Source organism: Anabrus simplex, chromosome 2, assembly GCF_040414725.1.
Source record: "Anabrus simplex isolate iqAnaSimp1 chromosome 2, ASM4041472v1, whole genome shotgun sequence".
Lineage (NCBI taxonomy): Eukaryota > Metazoa > Arthropoda > Insecta > Orthoptera > Tettigoniidae > Anabrus > Anabrus simplex.
The window spans coordinates 587926779-587944924 of NC_090266.1; the positions used below are offsets into that span (position 1 = coordinate 587926779).

The 18146-nt window shown below is 38.8% G+C and overlaps 1 protein-coding gene across 1 annotated transcript in view; it reads right to left on the bottom strand.

The window, feature by feature from the left end:
* The window catches only part of LOC136864237 (transmembrane protein 115), an 83023-nt gene that overhangs the window by 32047 nt on the left and 32830 nt on the right, over positions 1-18146 (bottom strand). Inside the window, exon 2 of the mRNA XM_067140972.2 lies at positions 6128-6301. Coding sequence (XP_066997073.2) covers positions 6128-6301 — 174 coding nt within the window. The remainder of the gene's footprint in view (positions 1-6127; positions 6302-18146) is intronic.

Below are 18146 nucleotides of genomic sequence, written 5' to 3' on the forward strand. Positions count from 1 at the left end.
GCAGCTTGTGACATAAAAGAAGGCGGATATGAAACGGCTCCAAACAAGGGCTGATGCAGACAGGGAATTGTATGTAGATGTAAGAAACAGAGTGAAACAAATAGTTTTTGAATCCAAAAAAGAAGTTATGGGTAGATTTTGGTAATAACATAGAAAGGCTAGGTCATGCAGCAGGGAGATCTTTCTGGACAGTAATAATGAAAAAGGAAATGGATAGTGTTTTGGGCAATTCAGGTGAACTCATAATAGATCCCAGGGAATCACTGGACAGGTGGATGGAATATTTTGAAAATCTTCTGAACGTAAAAGGAAATCGTCCTGGTGATATCGCTAACAACCAAGCCCGTGGGAAGGAGGACAATGACGTTGGTGAAATTGTGCTTTATGAAGTGGCGAGGATGGTAAATAAATTCCAATGCCAAAAGCAGCAAGAATAGATGAAATTAGACCTGAAATGGTGAAATATAATGGGAAGGCAGGTATGAAATGCCTTCATAGAGCAATAAGATTCACACGGAATGTTAGTAAGATACCTTCTGATTGGACAAGAGCAGAAATAGGACCAATCTATAAGCAAGGGAACAGGATGAATTGCACAAACTCTCAAGGTATCTCATTGATCAGTATACCAGGCAAAGTGTTCAGAGGCATCTTAGAAAGGAGGGTGTAATCAGGATCACATTTTCAGTATGCGCCAGGTAATGGAAAACTTTACGAGAGGAATAGACAGTTATGGTTATGCTTCGTATATCTAGAGAAGGAATATGACAAGAGTAAAAAAAAACCAGGAGCAACAACCCTGAAGAGCAACGAGGGAAAAGTTGTTCGCTGTACTGGAGGACTATGGGATTAAGGGTAGATTATTAAAACCTATCAAAGGAATTCAAATTGACAATTGGACTGCACAGAGAACTGACGGTAGAATGAGTTCTAGGCTCAAGGTACTTACAGGGCTGTAATCTTTCACTTCTGTTGTTCAGAGTTTAGATTGATCATCTGCTGAAAGGTATAAAGTGGCAGGCAGGGATTCAGTTAGGTGGAAACATATCAAGCAGTCTGGCCTATGCTGACGACATGATCTTAATGGCAGAATGTGTTGAAAGCCTGCAGTCAATGAATATGTGCAATGAATATGTTATGAAAATCAGCCGTTCCAAGACTATTTTGATGTCAGTAGGTAAGAAATCCGAGACTTCCGTGTCAGATTGACGATACAAAGCTGGGACAGGTAGATAACATCAAGTATTTAGGATGTGTGTTCTTCCAGGATGGTAGTATAGTAAGTGACATTGAATCAAGGTGCATTAAAGTGAGCTCCCAGTTGCGATCAAGAGTATTCTGTGAGAAGGAAATCGGCTCCCGGACGAAACTATCTTTATATCAATCTGTTTTCAAACATTGCTTTATGGAAGCGAAAGCAGAGTGGACTCAGGAGATCTTGTTCGTAAATTAGAAGTAACAGACATAAAAGTATCGAGAATGATTGCTGGTACAAACAGGTGGGAACAATAGCAGGAGGGTAATCAGAATGAGACAGAGGCCAAGTTAAGACTGAAATCGATGGATGAAGCCCTATGCATAAAGCGGCTTTGGTCACGGAGTCATGTGAGGCAAGTGAAGGAGGATAGGTTACCTAGGAGAATAATGGGCTCTGTTATCGAGTGTAAGAGAAGTAGAGAGAGACCAAAACGACGATGGTTAGACTCAGTTTCTAACAATTTAAAGATAAGAGGTATAGAACTAAATGGGATCACACAACTAATTGCAAATAGAGGATTGTGGCAGTATCATTTAATAAGTTCACAAAGGCCTGCAGACTGAACACTGAAAAGCATAATGGTCTATAATGGAGATGTACGCATACATGCATGCATGTATGTATGTATGTATGTATGCAAGCACGCATGCTTTTCTTGCTATATTGTTATAAGAAAAATTCATATAGTATAATAATAATAATGTACTCCATTACAAGAGCGGCACTATTTTATTGGTTGTTACTTAGTGTGAGACATAGTATCATAATGTAGCTGCAAGAAGTCAAATAAAATATTGAATTATCAAATGCAAATTAAAACAAACCATTTTTCCCATTGCAAAAATCAAATGATCATACTGTAAAAATGTCTCTTGGTCATTGCCATCCATCAATGGCTGCTAATTTCAGGTGACCACCAGTCATAAGACATAGTCTGCATAGTTGCTACGGTTACACCATCGTCACACATTTTTTGACGCTAAGTTCCGTTACGCAAATTTTCAGATGACTACCAGTCGTAAGACATTTATCGTATTTACTCATGTATTAGACCCCCCCCCCCAGCTTTTCGAGACGAAGAAAATGAAAAAGAAATCTCGCCTATAAGACCCCGCAATGTAATTCGTCAGAGAACGATGATTCCGCTTTGAAGCGGATACAAGTCTTATTGCAGCTCTGATGGCATCGCACAAATTTGTGAATAGTTTAGTCCATACGACCTACGCAATGAAAACGCATCGAATCCATGAGGCACATCTGTGTTTCGTAGTTAAGAAATGTCTGCCTCTGTAGAGTAGGTCTACTGCAGCTCTGATGACGTCGCACAAATAGATGAATAGGCCTAGCTTCGTGTCCAACCCGCGCAATGCAAGTATGCCTCAGTCATGCTATATGTCTGTGTTTTGTAGTTAATAATGTCCGCCAGCGTAATGGTTAGCACAGTTAGTTGCTGTTTTCGGGGGTCTGACTTTGATTCCCGGTACCGTGCTGCCAGAGATTTACGAATAGCAGGAAGGTTGATATGTGGTAAAAGCGGTACATGTAACTCCCCTCCACTGGGGGTGTGTCTAAAAAGAACTGTACCACCTTGGGATGAGGAAACAAGTTTACTTTAGTTGAGAAATATTTGTGATTGTTGCTATTTATACAGCAGGCGAGATCATTAAAAAAAGTGGTCGTTTAATATCTCTTAACTCGGGCCAATAAAGGTATATATTTGGAGAGAAGTAAGTTTAAAGCGTGATAAAAGCTATCCAATTAAAACAATTGTTTTACTCGCTGTCGTACCTAACAAATAATAATTTTATGTCCCCACGTACTTTAAACAATTTTCAGAGACGCCAAACAAAACATACTAGGGTATGCGTTAATAAAAAAAGAGACAACGAACATACGAAATTAAACATTATGATAATAAAACGCATTACCGCCACACTTTTAGATATCCACAAATACTAATGTAAGTTTGAGGGATGTTCCACCATTCAACACATTACAAAAATGTATTCAATTATAAGAAGACCGGTTTCGACTCCATGGTGTCATCATCAGTTCTTGGTGAAAATTAAATTAAGGGGAAACTGATAACAATCATCATAATGAAAAATCCATGCACCTACAGGTGGTTGCTTGGAAATACATCACTGAGTTGATAGATATTACCTAGAAATGTAACATAGACTTCGCAAGGAGAACTTGGAGCTTAGAAAGTTCTCAGTTCTGGCTCTAACAGTCTTGTGTTCATAGAACACGGAACACTGGAATTACATGTACTGGATTGAAAATATATACAAAACACAATAAGGACACTTATAATGGTGTGGAAAACTTGGCTCTCTAAGAGCATTCTTGGATTTGATAGTCCTGTTTCTGTCTGAAAAAGACTGGATGAAATACACACAATGAAGCAAAGAGTATAAAGACATAGATCTAGTCTAAACTGTCGCGCGTTCATGTACACAGAACACTGGGAACACTTGTATTGTTTGATAACACTCTTCAAACTCTCCCTCAAACTCTACATTATTGGTTAAATGTCAACACAGAAATGAAGATCACAACTTACGATATCCACAAATGCAGTATATTTTCCTGTTATTTATTTTTCCGTTGAACTTTTGGCACAATCAGGGCGATAATATACCTAACCTACACAATGTGGTCTGTCTTATCTCATGGACAGCTGTTTACGCAAATCCTGATGTAATAAATGCAGAGAACAAGCATGAAATGTACTTAAAAATAAGGGTCTGTGTTTCAACAGCCACAGTTATCAAAAGAATGTTTCCAGTTACTATGTATTACATTCGGAAGTACAACTCGTAACATACGCTAGTTATCAGCTGATGGTTTGGCGTGCCTTCTACAGCACGGCTTTATTCGGAAGGAGTGGCTTCTGCTACATATACATGAACTGGGAGACCATCTGGGAATAGATTTACACTGTTTAGACTCTATAGTCGGGAATAAAATTATTTTTAAGAGGTTCAAAAAGACGGGACCTCGTATGCTCTTGATTGCAGTGTATGGCTCAAAGAGAATGAAGCATGGCTGATGTGACTGACGAGAGATGGCAGTGAAGATGATGTCACTTAGAATGCCGACACGCCGGTAGCAAGGCAGGGAAGTTCGCGGCGCAAGACGATCATTCAAATTAAACCAGTGATCAGGTTTACTGTGTGCTAGGCCTACTGTTGAACTGACAGAGGCAAATGACTGGCCATTAAGTTCTTTTGTAACAATATTTAATTATATGATAACGTGATACCCTTATCCCTTTCTTCTACGGGATCGATTATGAAGTGAGACGAATCTTTGTAGCGAGTTTTTACGGCCGTATGCCCTTCCTGATGTAAGCCTCACCAGAGGAATTAATGAGATGTAACAAATGACGTGATATGAGTATCTAAAATGGACTTTCATATGTACCGTATGCCTAAAAGTTGTGTTCACCATTTATTGTCTTTTTACATTTAGAAATACTGCCTTCCGACAAAAATAGCCAGTATAACTTAAATACATTCCAAGTTTGTTAAATAATAGTACGTATAGAATGTTTACACGTACAATTTATAGCTCTTCATAACCTAGGAGTCGTGTTCGCCGCACAAAATTTTGAGGTTATCGAATATTGGATCCCCCTTTACTAATTTTGGCTGTAAAAGTGGGGAAAAAAGGGGCCTAAACATGAGTAAATACAGTATGTCAAAACAGGCAGGGCTAGATAACTCTTCTTCTGTGAAGGCACGCGTGCAGAATGTGCAGGAAGAGTTCCTTAGTTATTCATGGAAGCGCAGAATGGGCAGGAGTCATTCGTGGAAGTGCATAATGGGCGGGATGAGTTCCTTTGTCATCTGCAGAAGAGTAATGGGCGTGATCAGGTAACGTGTCATCCACATCACGATAATGGGCGCAACGAATTAACTCATTTTCAGTCAGAATATATTCCCCGCTACGAACGTTTCTTTCACAGTGGAAACTTCCCGCTTAAGAGGTTAAGAGTGTTACTGTTCTTGACAAACAATCATTTATAGGGAAGCAGGCTTGAAAGTGCAAATGCCTAATGTTTTTATGGGACTGGACTTCCCAGGTCTTTTTAATGACTTATTCGAGCACACAGTAACTGAGATCAACAGGAATGCTAGCAGTATTTCTAACACAGATATGTGCACTCATTCCGGGAGGAAAAAATTGGGTCAGTTTGGCAGAAGATGAAGTGAATGTATATTTGTTAGTACTTATATGCACAAGCTATTCATTTTTTTTTTCTTTCTGCTTTACGTTGCACCGACACAGATAGGTCTTATGACAATGATGTGATAGGAAAGGCCTAGGAGTGGAAAGGAATTGACCATGGCCTTAATTAAGGTACAGCCCCAGCATTTGCCTGGTGTAAAAATGAGAAACCACATAAAACCATCTTCAGGGCTGCTGTCAGAGGGGTTGGAACCCACTGTCTCCCGGACGCAACCTCACAGCTGTGTGCCCCAAACCACACAGCTAACTCACCCAAAACAAGCTATTCTGAGAGATCAACTATTCAGTCATACTTCACAACTGTCATTCAGCAAATTTATGATTGTCAACACCTTTTAGTTCATTTCCAAATGTCTTCATTTTTCAGACTATGGTACACCAGCATCCATAAACAAACTAATTGTAAGGAATATGCAGTTTGTTGCTGATCATCTAAAATCAGAATTCAAACTTCGGTATACTCGAAGGGAGTATTTGACTGCAGATGAATTGTATTACTGCTTGATGGTATGAGTTCTAGAACACTGTAGTGTAGTCTAAGATGATGATGGGGTTAAATAAGAGACATTTTTCTCAGTACAATGAAAAAATATCCCAGCTACACATACAAACCTTCTTCTTTCCATATCATGAGGATCAATTCCAGGAAGACTTATGGTTATGCCTGATGGTGCAACCATGTCGTACTTTGGTACCATACGACGGCACAACCCAATTCGAACCAGAAAGCCATGGACTGTGTTGCATACTACTGCAATTGGTGGCTGAAGTACATTCGGGAAGAAACTGAAAAACAATGTAACAATGCACTGTAACAATTTTGAAGTTATACAAAGGAAATATATACATATATAAAATGATACATGTATTAAATTTCATTATGGACACAATACCTTTCAGTGCCCTATCAGTACTCTGTGAACAAACAAAGTATCTCCCACAATCCTCTACAGCAAGCACTATAAGTTATTATGCATCTTTGTACCTTGAAATCATAACACAGAGAATCCATCATCTCCTTAAAAACACAAGCAAGTTTGTGGTTTGCATGATTGGTCAACTCAAGATTATAACTACAGGACATCCCATTTTAAGCAAAATTCAAGCCAGGGGGGTGCAATATTTCATCTAAAATACCCTCCATACATCGACCAGGATTCCACTGCAGCTTGGAATGAGAAGCTAATGACTATTTCACTTAATATCAAGCATCAATCATCTCCTTGCCAATCTACAGTATGTTCATCTATTTTCATCACACGCACCATCATGTAACTCAATTCATTTGCATAGGTCCATCTAATGTGTTCATTTCTAATTCTGACTTTCTTTCTTCAAAATAAAACTACAGTATAATGGTTTTATTCCAGGATATTGGGCTGCATTGACACTGTAAATATGTCAAAGTTTCAATTTCTGTGCTGTAGCCTTTGATCATCATTTCCCTCATCCAGCTCCTGCAGAGTTGAGATGTTTATATGTTTATGACACCTTTCCATCTTCCTCTATCCGACCACCATTGTTCCCTTTAACTGTGTTCCAATCCAGGTTTTCTTCTAATTATACTAGATCATTTTAAACCAACTTTGCCTAGGTCTCCCTACTGCACTTCCTGCTCTTATCTGGGTCTCCTTCATCAACTTTGGCATCCTTCCCTCTTCCTTCCTTTTAACATGTCCAAACTGTTAAAGTTTATCCCTCTCCATTCTGTTGAAAAGCTTTTTCCACTCTGATGCCTTCCTGACGCCTGCCCTCTCTTCTATTTCCTGTCAGATTAAAAAAAAAAAAAACAACACTTCACTGGCCTCAATTATATTTTCCTGTCTTTTTGTCAATGTTTCTGCTGTATATGTTAGTACTGGGCAGCAGTACAGCTTATACATCACTTCTTTACACTTCAATTTGCATTTCATTCCCTGAGTTGACTTTTGGTGAATGGAAATCACCCAATTCAATAACATTAGTGTCTGTGTAGTTCCCCACACAGCTGGTTATCTTATAAAATAAGTCTGCATCTGCACCAGTAGGACCCATTGCAGGTCTGTATAAATCAAAAACATCAAGTTGGCTATTATCTTTAAGAGATGAGCCTTACACCTAGAATTTGATATTTCCCATCCTTCACTTTTTCATAACTTGCAAATTCTCCTTTCACTAGTATAAATAAACCCCTTCCTACCATTCCTATACTGCCTCTACAATAAACACTCTAGTTCAAAAATTAATTCTTAAAAAGAATTTATTATGAAGGTTCCACCTAGTAAGTACTAAATATGTGCTACTCAATAATTTAGTTATTAATTCATTTTTAAAATTGTAAATGTCAATACAGAATCAACTATGAAATTTGTAAGTTGTGAAACACTCCAGTTCTGGGAGAAAATTTCCGCATCTATAATATCACCTCTCAGCCATGATTCAACTCCTGTTACATTATCTGGTAAATATATATCTATTAAATTACTTAATTCTATGCCTTTCTTTACAATACTTCTACAGTTTAACACCAGCAACTTTGTCATCCTTACTTGACTTCCAGCCCCATATACTCTGTCATCACTGTTCCCTAGACTGAGGATGCAGAAATGCTGGCCGCCTCGTCACTGCAGCGACTGCGATTTTGCTACTGGCACCTAAGTTTCGTCCCTCGCAACCCAAACTTTTTCTGGTTTTTCATACATTTTTTTCCTTCTCCTACCCATCAATCTGCAACAAAAGCCCCATGACAGATGACGTCATTGAACCAGCTATTTCATAGTCATATATAGTGGAAAGTACACTAAATCTGTGAAACGGGAGTTCAGAAATTTCAGTATTTGCACACTGTAAGATCGGTGGCTAGCAAGATAGTGTATCAGCTCTAGTGACTGACTGGAAATGTGTCATTGTGCATATGGAAAATATTACTGCAAGTAAAGATAAAGCAGCTCCAATGGCAAAAGGTCTGAGAAAACTCACTCATTTGTTCATATGCTTCACTTTTCTGGATTTTTTAGAAACTGTGAAGTATGTCTCCCATATTTAGGAGTAGCTACTGAGCAGCTATATCTCAGCACTATTGAACTACATGCAAAAAGGACAGCAGCATCACTGGAATTACTCAGAACTACCCCTGGCCCAAACGAAGATACACCTGTAAACAAACACCTCCATTAGTGGCATTTTCAAAGAGATACAGCTGAAGTGAATTGGCTCAGCTGTTGTAGTTCTGTCGATTAGCAGAAAGAAAAGGTGATTAGTCATTAGTCATAGTGACAGATACTTGAAGGAAAGATTTTTGGTTCAGTAAACTGTAGAGAAGTGCACAACCTTACTTCATACCTTTGCATGGCCAACTGGAATTAATCTGGAAAATCATGGTATTGAGATCTCAACCAGGGTAGAATATTTGAGGGAACAACTTGCAAAATGTGAAAATGGACGGGATGCATTCAAAATGAGTTGTATGAGTTCAAAATTCTTGGAAGAGGAAAAAAAAACTGTTTAAACTGTTGAAGCTGGCAGGCAGTAACACATACCCTATTCTGAAACATCAGGTATTTCGTGTGTTCTACCAGTTTCTACAGTCTAATAAACACAATAATGTTTTTCCACCTAATCAATACTTTTTACTCTTTGCCTATGGCAAATCTATAAGAAAATTAACAAATACAGTACAGGTTTCAACTGCTTTGCAGTCATCATCAGCTGTACGAACAAAAGCTTAGGTGATAATACATTAAAAGTAAGCACATGTGTGTTCTTTAGTCAATCTTAGAAGGTAGTGTTGAGGGGGAGGGGTTGTGGATTGTGCGGAGGTGAAGGTGGTTGCTTAATGATACTCAGCGTCTAACATATTAAAAACACTTATTGGTAGTTAAAATGGCTAAAATGTCTTATAGAGTATGTGAATATGCTTAAAAATATGGTCCACTTTTCTCCGAGTATAGTTGGAGTGTGTTGGACGTTGTTTTCCTTTGAGTGTCCAGCTTCTTATCACCAGGTATAATACTTCGTACTTGTTCTAAAGGTCCGTAAACTGGATTGTTTATCTTGCTTTTACTTATTTGCCTTTGGAAGATACACTGTTGTGTTGGGAGTTTCAATGTGTTCAAATTCGTCTAAATGGGTAGCTTGCACAGGATCTGTAACCGGCAGAAAATATGCGATTGTCATTAAATGTATTTTTGTTTTGAATTTTACATTCTCGGATTGTAGGCCATACCAAGGGGCTTGACTTTTGGTTACGATATGTTGATGATACATACGCAATAATAAACGAAGATCTTAATAATAGTCAAAATATTTTGAACATATTGAACACTCTGGACCCAAATATAAAGTTCACGGTGGAAGAAGAAGAAGATTCACTTAACTTTTTGGACATTAAAACAACTCAGACAGCAAACCAATTTCAGTTTGGATTACACAGGAAACCTACATTTACGCCAATGACAATTAAAAATAGTTCTCTACATACTGATTCGCTCAAGAAATCTGCATATCATAGTTTTGTCAACAGAGCCTTTGAAATCCCAATGACTGAAAAAGAGAGGAATCAAGAGCTTGCTTACATTGGTAAACAAGCCTTGTTCAATGGGTTTAGTCTTAGATGATATAGATGTTGATTCCCATAAGGAATCTGAAATATTTGTCCCGAATGAGTAAATTTATAATACCAATATAGTTGGTCCGTTACAGGACATTATAAATTTTCCAGCTAACTCATTCCTGGTTGCCAGCATTTCGCCCCAGTGTGCTAAGTTTGGCTCATCAGTTGGTACATAGTACACCCACCAAGACGCATGCCTAGTGCATACCGTAGAGGCCACTGTGTAGGCTACTTAGAGCCACCAGCAGTGCCAATGCACTATGCAAGACTTTGTCTCATTTCCAAAAATTGATGCCTGCCTGGCCAACAATGATACAGATGTTGATTCCCATAGGGAATATTTCAGATTCCCTATTAATCCTGGTGAGGGTCCCATACACTGGAACCATACTCTAGTTGGGGTCTTACCAGAGACTTATATGCCTTCTCGTTCACATCTTTACTACAACGCTAAACACCCTCATAACCATGTATAGAGATCTGTGCCCTTTATTTACAATCCCATTTATGTGATTACCCCTATGAAGATCTTTCCTTATATTAACACCCAGGTACTTACAATGATCCCCAAAGGAACTTTCACCCCATCAACGCAGTAATTAAAACTGAGAGGACTTTTCCTATTTGTGAAACTCACAACCTGACTTTTAACCCCGTTTATCAAAATACCATTGCCTGCTGTCCATGTCACAACATTATCGAGGTCACGTGGCAGTTGCTCACAATCTTGTAACTTATTTATTACTCTGTACAGAATAACATCATATGCAAAAAGCCTTATCTCAGATTCCACTTCTTTACACATATCATTGATATATGTAAGAAAACATAAAGGTCCAATAATACTGCCTTGAGGAATTCCCTCTTAATTATTACAGGGACAGATAAAAGCTTCGCCTACTCTAATTCTCTGAGTTCTAATTTCTAGAAACAGAGCCACCCATTCTGTCATTCTTTTGTCAAGTCCAATTGCACTCATTTCTGCCAGTAGTCTTTAAAAGTAGGAAAGATCACAATATGAAGATAAAGTTGAAATTCACGAGGACAAATTGGGGCAAATATTCGTTTATAGGAAGGGGAGTTAGGGATGAGAATAACTTACCAAGGGAGATGTTCAATAAATTTCCAATTTCTTTGCAATCATTTAAAAAAGGCTAAGAAAACAACAGATAGGGAATCTGCCACTTGGGCAACTGCCCTAAATGCAGATCAGTAGTGATTGATTGATAGTATAAGTGACAATGGACTTTTGGCTGTTTGGATCACTTCATTAACACTTACATCCAATAAACACAGCCAAAGAAAGAGTATCACATAAAACACACTGTGGAAGTAAACCGTTCTTGAAATAGATTCTGTACCATGCTTATTCTGAATAAAAACTTGTTCTAGATAATAAGTCACAAGAAAGACATATACATTAATCACTTTTATATGCATCACAGAAAGAACATAAAATATGTTACTCTATATATAGTAACTTTTATGCTTTATAATATATGTTATGTAAAAAAAGTTGTGTGCTATGCTATATACTGGTAGTTTATACATTTTATAACAAATTTGTGAATTATCATATGTATTTAATTATCAATTCACAATGACTATAGCTTATACTCAAAAGAGAGAGAGAGAGAGAGAGAGAGAGAGAGAGAGAGAGAGAGAGAGAGGGAGAGAAACACACACACTCTCTCTCTCTCACGACCTCCTCCTCCAATTCTTCTGTCTCTTCCTTAGCACTCTGCATAATACATCACCTCTTCAATTCTGTATGTTTTTATTTCTCCTGCTGCTAACTTTCTTTTGGCTGCGATGTTGACTGTACTCTTTTTATATTTTTCTAAAGCTTCATTTCTCAATATTGATGCATTTTTGGCTGCAGGGATCATCTTTTTCGAAACACTGACAGCTGAAACTCCACCAGCTGCAGATACTGCATCATACACCAGATGCTGTGCAATCAAGCTATTTTCATGATGATTCTCTACTAGGCATTCTTTGTTTACTGAAAAACCTCTTTCAACAGTAGCATTGCCATGAAACAAAATGAGCACTTTGTTTGAAGTGGATCAGTTCTTTTGAAACATTGTGTTGAAAATAGGCAGTGCTAAGAAAATTGTCCAAATGATTGGTTTTGGGACCAAACTTCTTGAGATACTTCACTACTACTCCCTTTGATAAGAAATCTAAGTAGTCTCCTTTTGTAATATCAGCTTTCATAGGAGATAACGGTTTTGTCTCAACGAGAACTTCTAATGCAGCAGTTACCCTGCAGGTCCTAATGGATGAATTGATCATAATTGTACGACTGAAGCAGCTGGCACCTCTAACAAACTTGAAAGCAAGAGGGCTTTTCACAAAAATCTTCATACAAATATCAACTAGAAGTTTTCTGCAGTCTCCATAGAACTGAAGAACTTTCACATCTTTTATTTACCTTTTAAAGCTGCTGAGGCTGCAAATCCAATGTCAACAGCATGGAAGTGCTTGAGGTTTTCTGTTTTCTTCAAATAATCGAGAGAAGTTTCTTACTAGTATTTGCTGACTAAAATCTAGTTCTTTAAACTTCTTCCAACAGGTGTTCAAGCATAGTACTCAGATCAAAGAACATAAAAGGCAAAAGAAGATCATTACTCTGATACTTAGAGAGATACCGTTCCAGTTCAAGGGAAACAGAATGCATGAATCCCAACTGTGCTGGGAGCAGATCATTTCCTACAAAACTTTTTATAATTCCAAAGTTTTCTGATGCAGGAGGATTTCCTTAAAAGCATCAACATACTTCTTAATATGTGGCAGCATTTCCATAGCTCTTTCAAAAACTTTTGAGTTTTCGACCCATCTGATAGAGCAGAACTTCAGAGGAAAGAGATGTGATCCTTTTATGATGTTCGTAATTTGCACGTCTACTTGGAAAGTCCTTGAAGAAGTAATATAGAGTGTGCAAAATCTGTGAATGTTCCATTCAGAATTGTGTGCCGTTTTATATGCACCATGAATAGTATGCAAGGAGCAGGTACCAAAATCCAACAGCTCCGGATCTGAAGGTGAATCACCTAAGTACTTCTTTAGATCTTTTAAAAACTTCAGGTTTACATTCGGCCCATTCATTGATACTTGCAGCATCTTCTTCGCATCCAAACCAGTGTCTTTCAAGTTTTGCAAAAATGTCCAGAAGGTTCTCAGCAGTAGCATGACCAAAAAATGTATATGTAAGATATTTTGCTTGAACTAAGTTTCAATCCCAAATTCTAACAGCCATATCCATTTGACCCTTCTGAGCAACAGAATTTAAACTATCGTCAAAAGAAATACAGGTAGCCTCCGTGGCTCAGGTGGCAGCGCACCGGTCTCTCACCGCTGGGTTCCGTGGATCAAATCCCGATCACTCCACGTGAGATTTGTGCTGGACAAAGTGGAGATGGGACAGGTTTTTCTCCGGGTACTCCGGTTTTCCCTGTCATCTTTCATCCCAGCAACACACTCCACTATCATTTCATTTCATCTGTTACTGATTAGTAATTGCCCCAGAGGAGTGCGACAGGTTTCGGCAGCCAGCACAATTCCCATCCTCACTACTAGATGGGGGCTTCATTCATTCCATTCCTGATCCAGTCGGATGACTGGAAACAGGCTGTGGATTTTCATCAAAAGAAGTACAAAAGCAAGGACACTCTTTAACTAAGTTTGTCAATTCTTTTTGGAACTATGGACCCAGTCCATATTGTACCTTACCCAGTCCTCTAAATTTTGGCCTGGCTCAGCAGAGAAGCTGCGTGGTGCGTTCGGGTGAAAATGGGTCTCAAAGTCTATCTAAAATTAACTTAAATCAATAGGACAGGTTCAAGAACACATATTTCGTAAATGAGAAGACGTGGAAAATAAATGGTGGAACCAATTTATTATCAAAAACGCATGAAAAGTATGATAACTTTGCAAGATAAAAAATAATATAACAACAAATTTACAAAATTATACAGAAAAATGCAACGTCACAAAGTGTGAGTCGAAACACGGGTCTCGAACCCAAATCAAAATCACTGTGAGTGGAAATACGGTGGTATCATTGAATTTTTGCAGAGTGTACAGATGAGTTAAATCTACGGGTGGCACGAAGCCTCAAATTACTTCGTTACTGCAATTGACATACAATATAGACTCGCACATCTCGGCCTAGTTTAACAAATCTGATCCAGTTGGTAAACATATATCAAAAACAGTCTTGGGACTGACACACATCCCCCAAAAGAACACTGAATTTAATATCACAAGATCCACCCAGATAAACTGGAGAGGATGGAACCTCACAACCAAATTCCAGCTCGTGCTGTAATAGCATTATACAACGCTGCACACAAATAACAAGGACAAAATGAAATGCACACACAAACAACACAATATACAATGAAACACGTCCTGAAAAAGGAAAATACATAAATACAATTGATGTCATCTGATATCCTGGTCTCGAACTTGGGGTATCACCAGCTGTGTCCTACGCACATAGCAGGTGATGGCCGACTAGGTTTGGCAGTATCAGCTGAGCAGTGAAAGAGGGTGAGCAATGAAAAGGAACTTTAAGTGCAGACAGACCTCCCTTGCCTCGGTCAAAATCATAACAGTACCGTGCGTACGCCCATTCATTTACCATGCCTCGGGCCGCCAACATGAAACTACCCGAGTCCCTCACAAACATTTATCCTTGTGACGGAACGAGATTCAACTGCCACACAGACACAAATAAGCTCTCTTTGCATTCCAAAATTTGCGTCACAATAAATGCCACGTCAGAGCTCACAGTAACCCGTACTTCACACAAATACTCATTAGTGCTTCTTGCGTCTCAAATATACAGGTTCGAATCTTAGCTCACTCTCGGCCCATTTCACTAACATCTTGGCTCACTCTCGGCCTGCAAACTAAGCCTCCTCAGGGCTAATTCAACTAGTATCTCATGGCGATAGTACACACGCATATCTGGGCCCACTCTGGCCTCGCAGCTACCCTCTCTGGGTTTGCATCTCACTCTCAGCTACAGATCTGTCTGTTGCATAATTCTAAAAGATCCTCGCTCATCACAATGGTGAAAATATCTAATGGACTCGCTCCAAGCTGAAAAACATGCTCCATGCAACTCATGCACATCCTGACATTAACTATATTGTATTCGACACAGAGTTCCCCGTTCGAAACTCTCGAGGTGATCTTACCTCCAAATCTAACTGAAGACAATGACATCAATAACCCTAGCACCAAAAATGGCACTAAAAGAAAATACATAAAAAACACAAAACAACATTAAACTATTATTACCCTCATACCATCTTAAGCAAAAGTAATAAAACACATGGCTGGTGCGTGTTGTCAGCCCCAAGTTATATTAATTAAACTATACTTGAAATGCTTAAGGCAATGAACTTACTTAATTAAATATTTGCATGATTAGTAAGGAAAAGGGCCTGAAACGAGTCTTCAACTTTACATCATGCTTAAAAATTGCAGTTTAACTCATCTGATATCCTCGGCCATTGCCTGGGGCCACAGTCTGGGGCTCATTGTAGAATTAGCCCATCCTAGAGCTGCGACGTTAAATCTGGAAGCCTGGCACTCAACTCCTGGGAATGCCATCACTGCTGCCATCTGCTTCTTTTTTGTCTTCTCTGCATGTCCTGGAAACTGGCTGCTGCAAGTAAATTTTCTTACTTATTGCCTTGTACGTATATGCGCACAGTGTTGTGACCTAGGCGAGATCATTTAGCTAATCTCCTAGTTATGAATTAGTCCTGTCACGAGTAGAGCCTATTATGGTATGAAACCGGTCACAACAAGTTCATTAGGCAGATAACTTTCCGCGAACCGCACTAAAGTGACGAAATTGATATAGTTCAGCTATCATCTACTCACAGTACATGCTCGGGCGAGCTAGTTTACATCCTATTTAAAAACTCTACTATCAATCTGTTCAAGGAAATATTATAGGCACTTTGTCTCTAGGTTTTACGCAAGCGACATGTAATCTGCACTGGTCTGACAAATACAAGGGGCGAGCTCTTTGGCCGGCTCCCCTTTATAGAAAAGGTCTGTCTCCGTTACGGATGGTACATCCCTGTTCTCTTTCCAGACTGTCTTTGTGTAATGGCCGCTTGCCGTCAACGGTCGTTTGAATTTGAATGAGGAAACCCTAAGTTGCTTGCCTGTCACCACAATGGTGCAAATAGCCCTTCATAAATTTAATCAACATGTTTTAATGTCCAACAAATGATAGAAGTGGCACTCGTATGGAAATAGCTTGATCTAATACTTGCTGTCAGGCCTGAAGTGCTTATATTTGGCTACGTGTAGTTGGTACTACTTGCACCACGTCATAAATTTAAATCTCTTGTCACTCTCTCGCAATCTTTTTCCTCTCCCTCCCTGGCTGTGTAATGATATCTCTGGGGTCTTTACCAGCATGTTTGAAATAAAGCTTCCTTCCCGTCTGGGGTCTTCACAAGGGATCACACGGACTGGAACTTGCACTATGGGGTCACCTCCTCCTAAAGCACAGAGTTTGGGCTCTGCATGGTGCTGGTGCTATATTTGAATATACTGGTTATATAAAATGATGCCAGTTTGGACCGTGAACTGGTGATACGGTACAATATGTAACTAGGCATCCAAGTTTATCCTTGTGCAACTTGAACTTCTTTGCAATTTTGCTGTCAGAAAACATGATTTTAAAAAGATCACTACAAATGCCAGAACTTCTAGCAGAAGAATGGGTCACAACGTAATAGCCCACAATATTTCTGCAGTAATAGCTTCATTTTTAATGATAAAATTGTTAAGAGTACTTCTAGGCACAACACTAGTATACTTATCATGAACAACTGATGTTAGCACTTCACAAAGTTCAGCTTTCACTGGAACAGAGTTTGTAGTTGATGGAGCAGCATTCACAGGAACAGGGTCTGTAGTTGCTTCCTTGGCAGGTATCGTACAAAACCGTTTTTTGCTGGAACATGAAGGGTTTACTCTTCTGATGTGCCTTTTGCCTTTGGCATGGGATCGAACTGAAGACACCCCCATGTTGCTAATATCAAAACTAGTCCTACACAAAGAGCAATACCCTTTACAGTTATCACTTTCCTCTCTCTGGAGGCAATTCCAATCTTAATTTATTGTTATGTCCAACCAGTCATCTTTGAAAGAAGTCCATCCTCTTATTTTACTCATTGTCTCTGAAAAATAAGTGCAACACCAAAGTAAGTTAGTTTTTTTATAAGTTGCTTTACGTTGCATCGACACAGATAGGTCTTATGGCGACAATGGAAGAGGAAGGGGCTAGGAGAGGGAAGGAACTGGCCGTGGCCTTAATTAAGGTACAGCCCCAGCATTTGCCTGGTGTGAAAATGGGAAACCATGGAAAACTGTCTTCAGGACTGCCGACAGTGCGGTTCAAACCCACTATATCCCGAATACTGGATAATGGACGCACGTAAGCGACTGCAGCTATGAAGCTCAGTACTAAGTAAATAAATAGATAAATAAATAAATTAATAACAATGGATGCATTATATTATATGCATAATATAGGCTACTTGAAGTATATGATATGATATAACGCATCCATTGTTATTATACTTGAAGTATTGCAAAACAAAAAAAAAAAAAAAAGTATGAAGGAAAAGGGAACGGAAACTGAAAAAAGTATTAGTAGAAAAGTGAAAGTTACTGTCTAAAACACCAAGAGAGATGCTGGGTGATGAGGGCGTCTCATCCCGACACTGGGTTATTAGAGAAAATCACAAGTTAGTATTCTAGTAACTGTATTGTTACTACTGTACTACGTAAGTATTACTTTTCAATAAAATCACTGAGTTATAATGCCAATCTAAACAATTTTTCTTATTACCTGGACTTCTGGAGTGAAAATATCCAGGGTTGATTATAAGAATGGTAATATTTGTTCCAGTATATCTCCAGTACCTATATTAAATTCCAGTATAATTCCAGTACTTCCAGTATTTCCAGTAGCAGTAGACACCCTATTAATCCCTG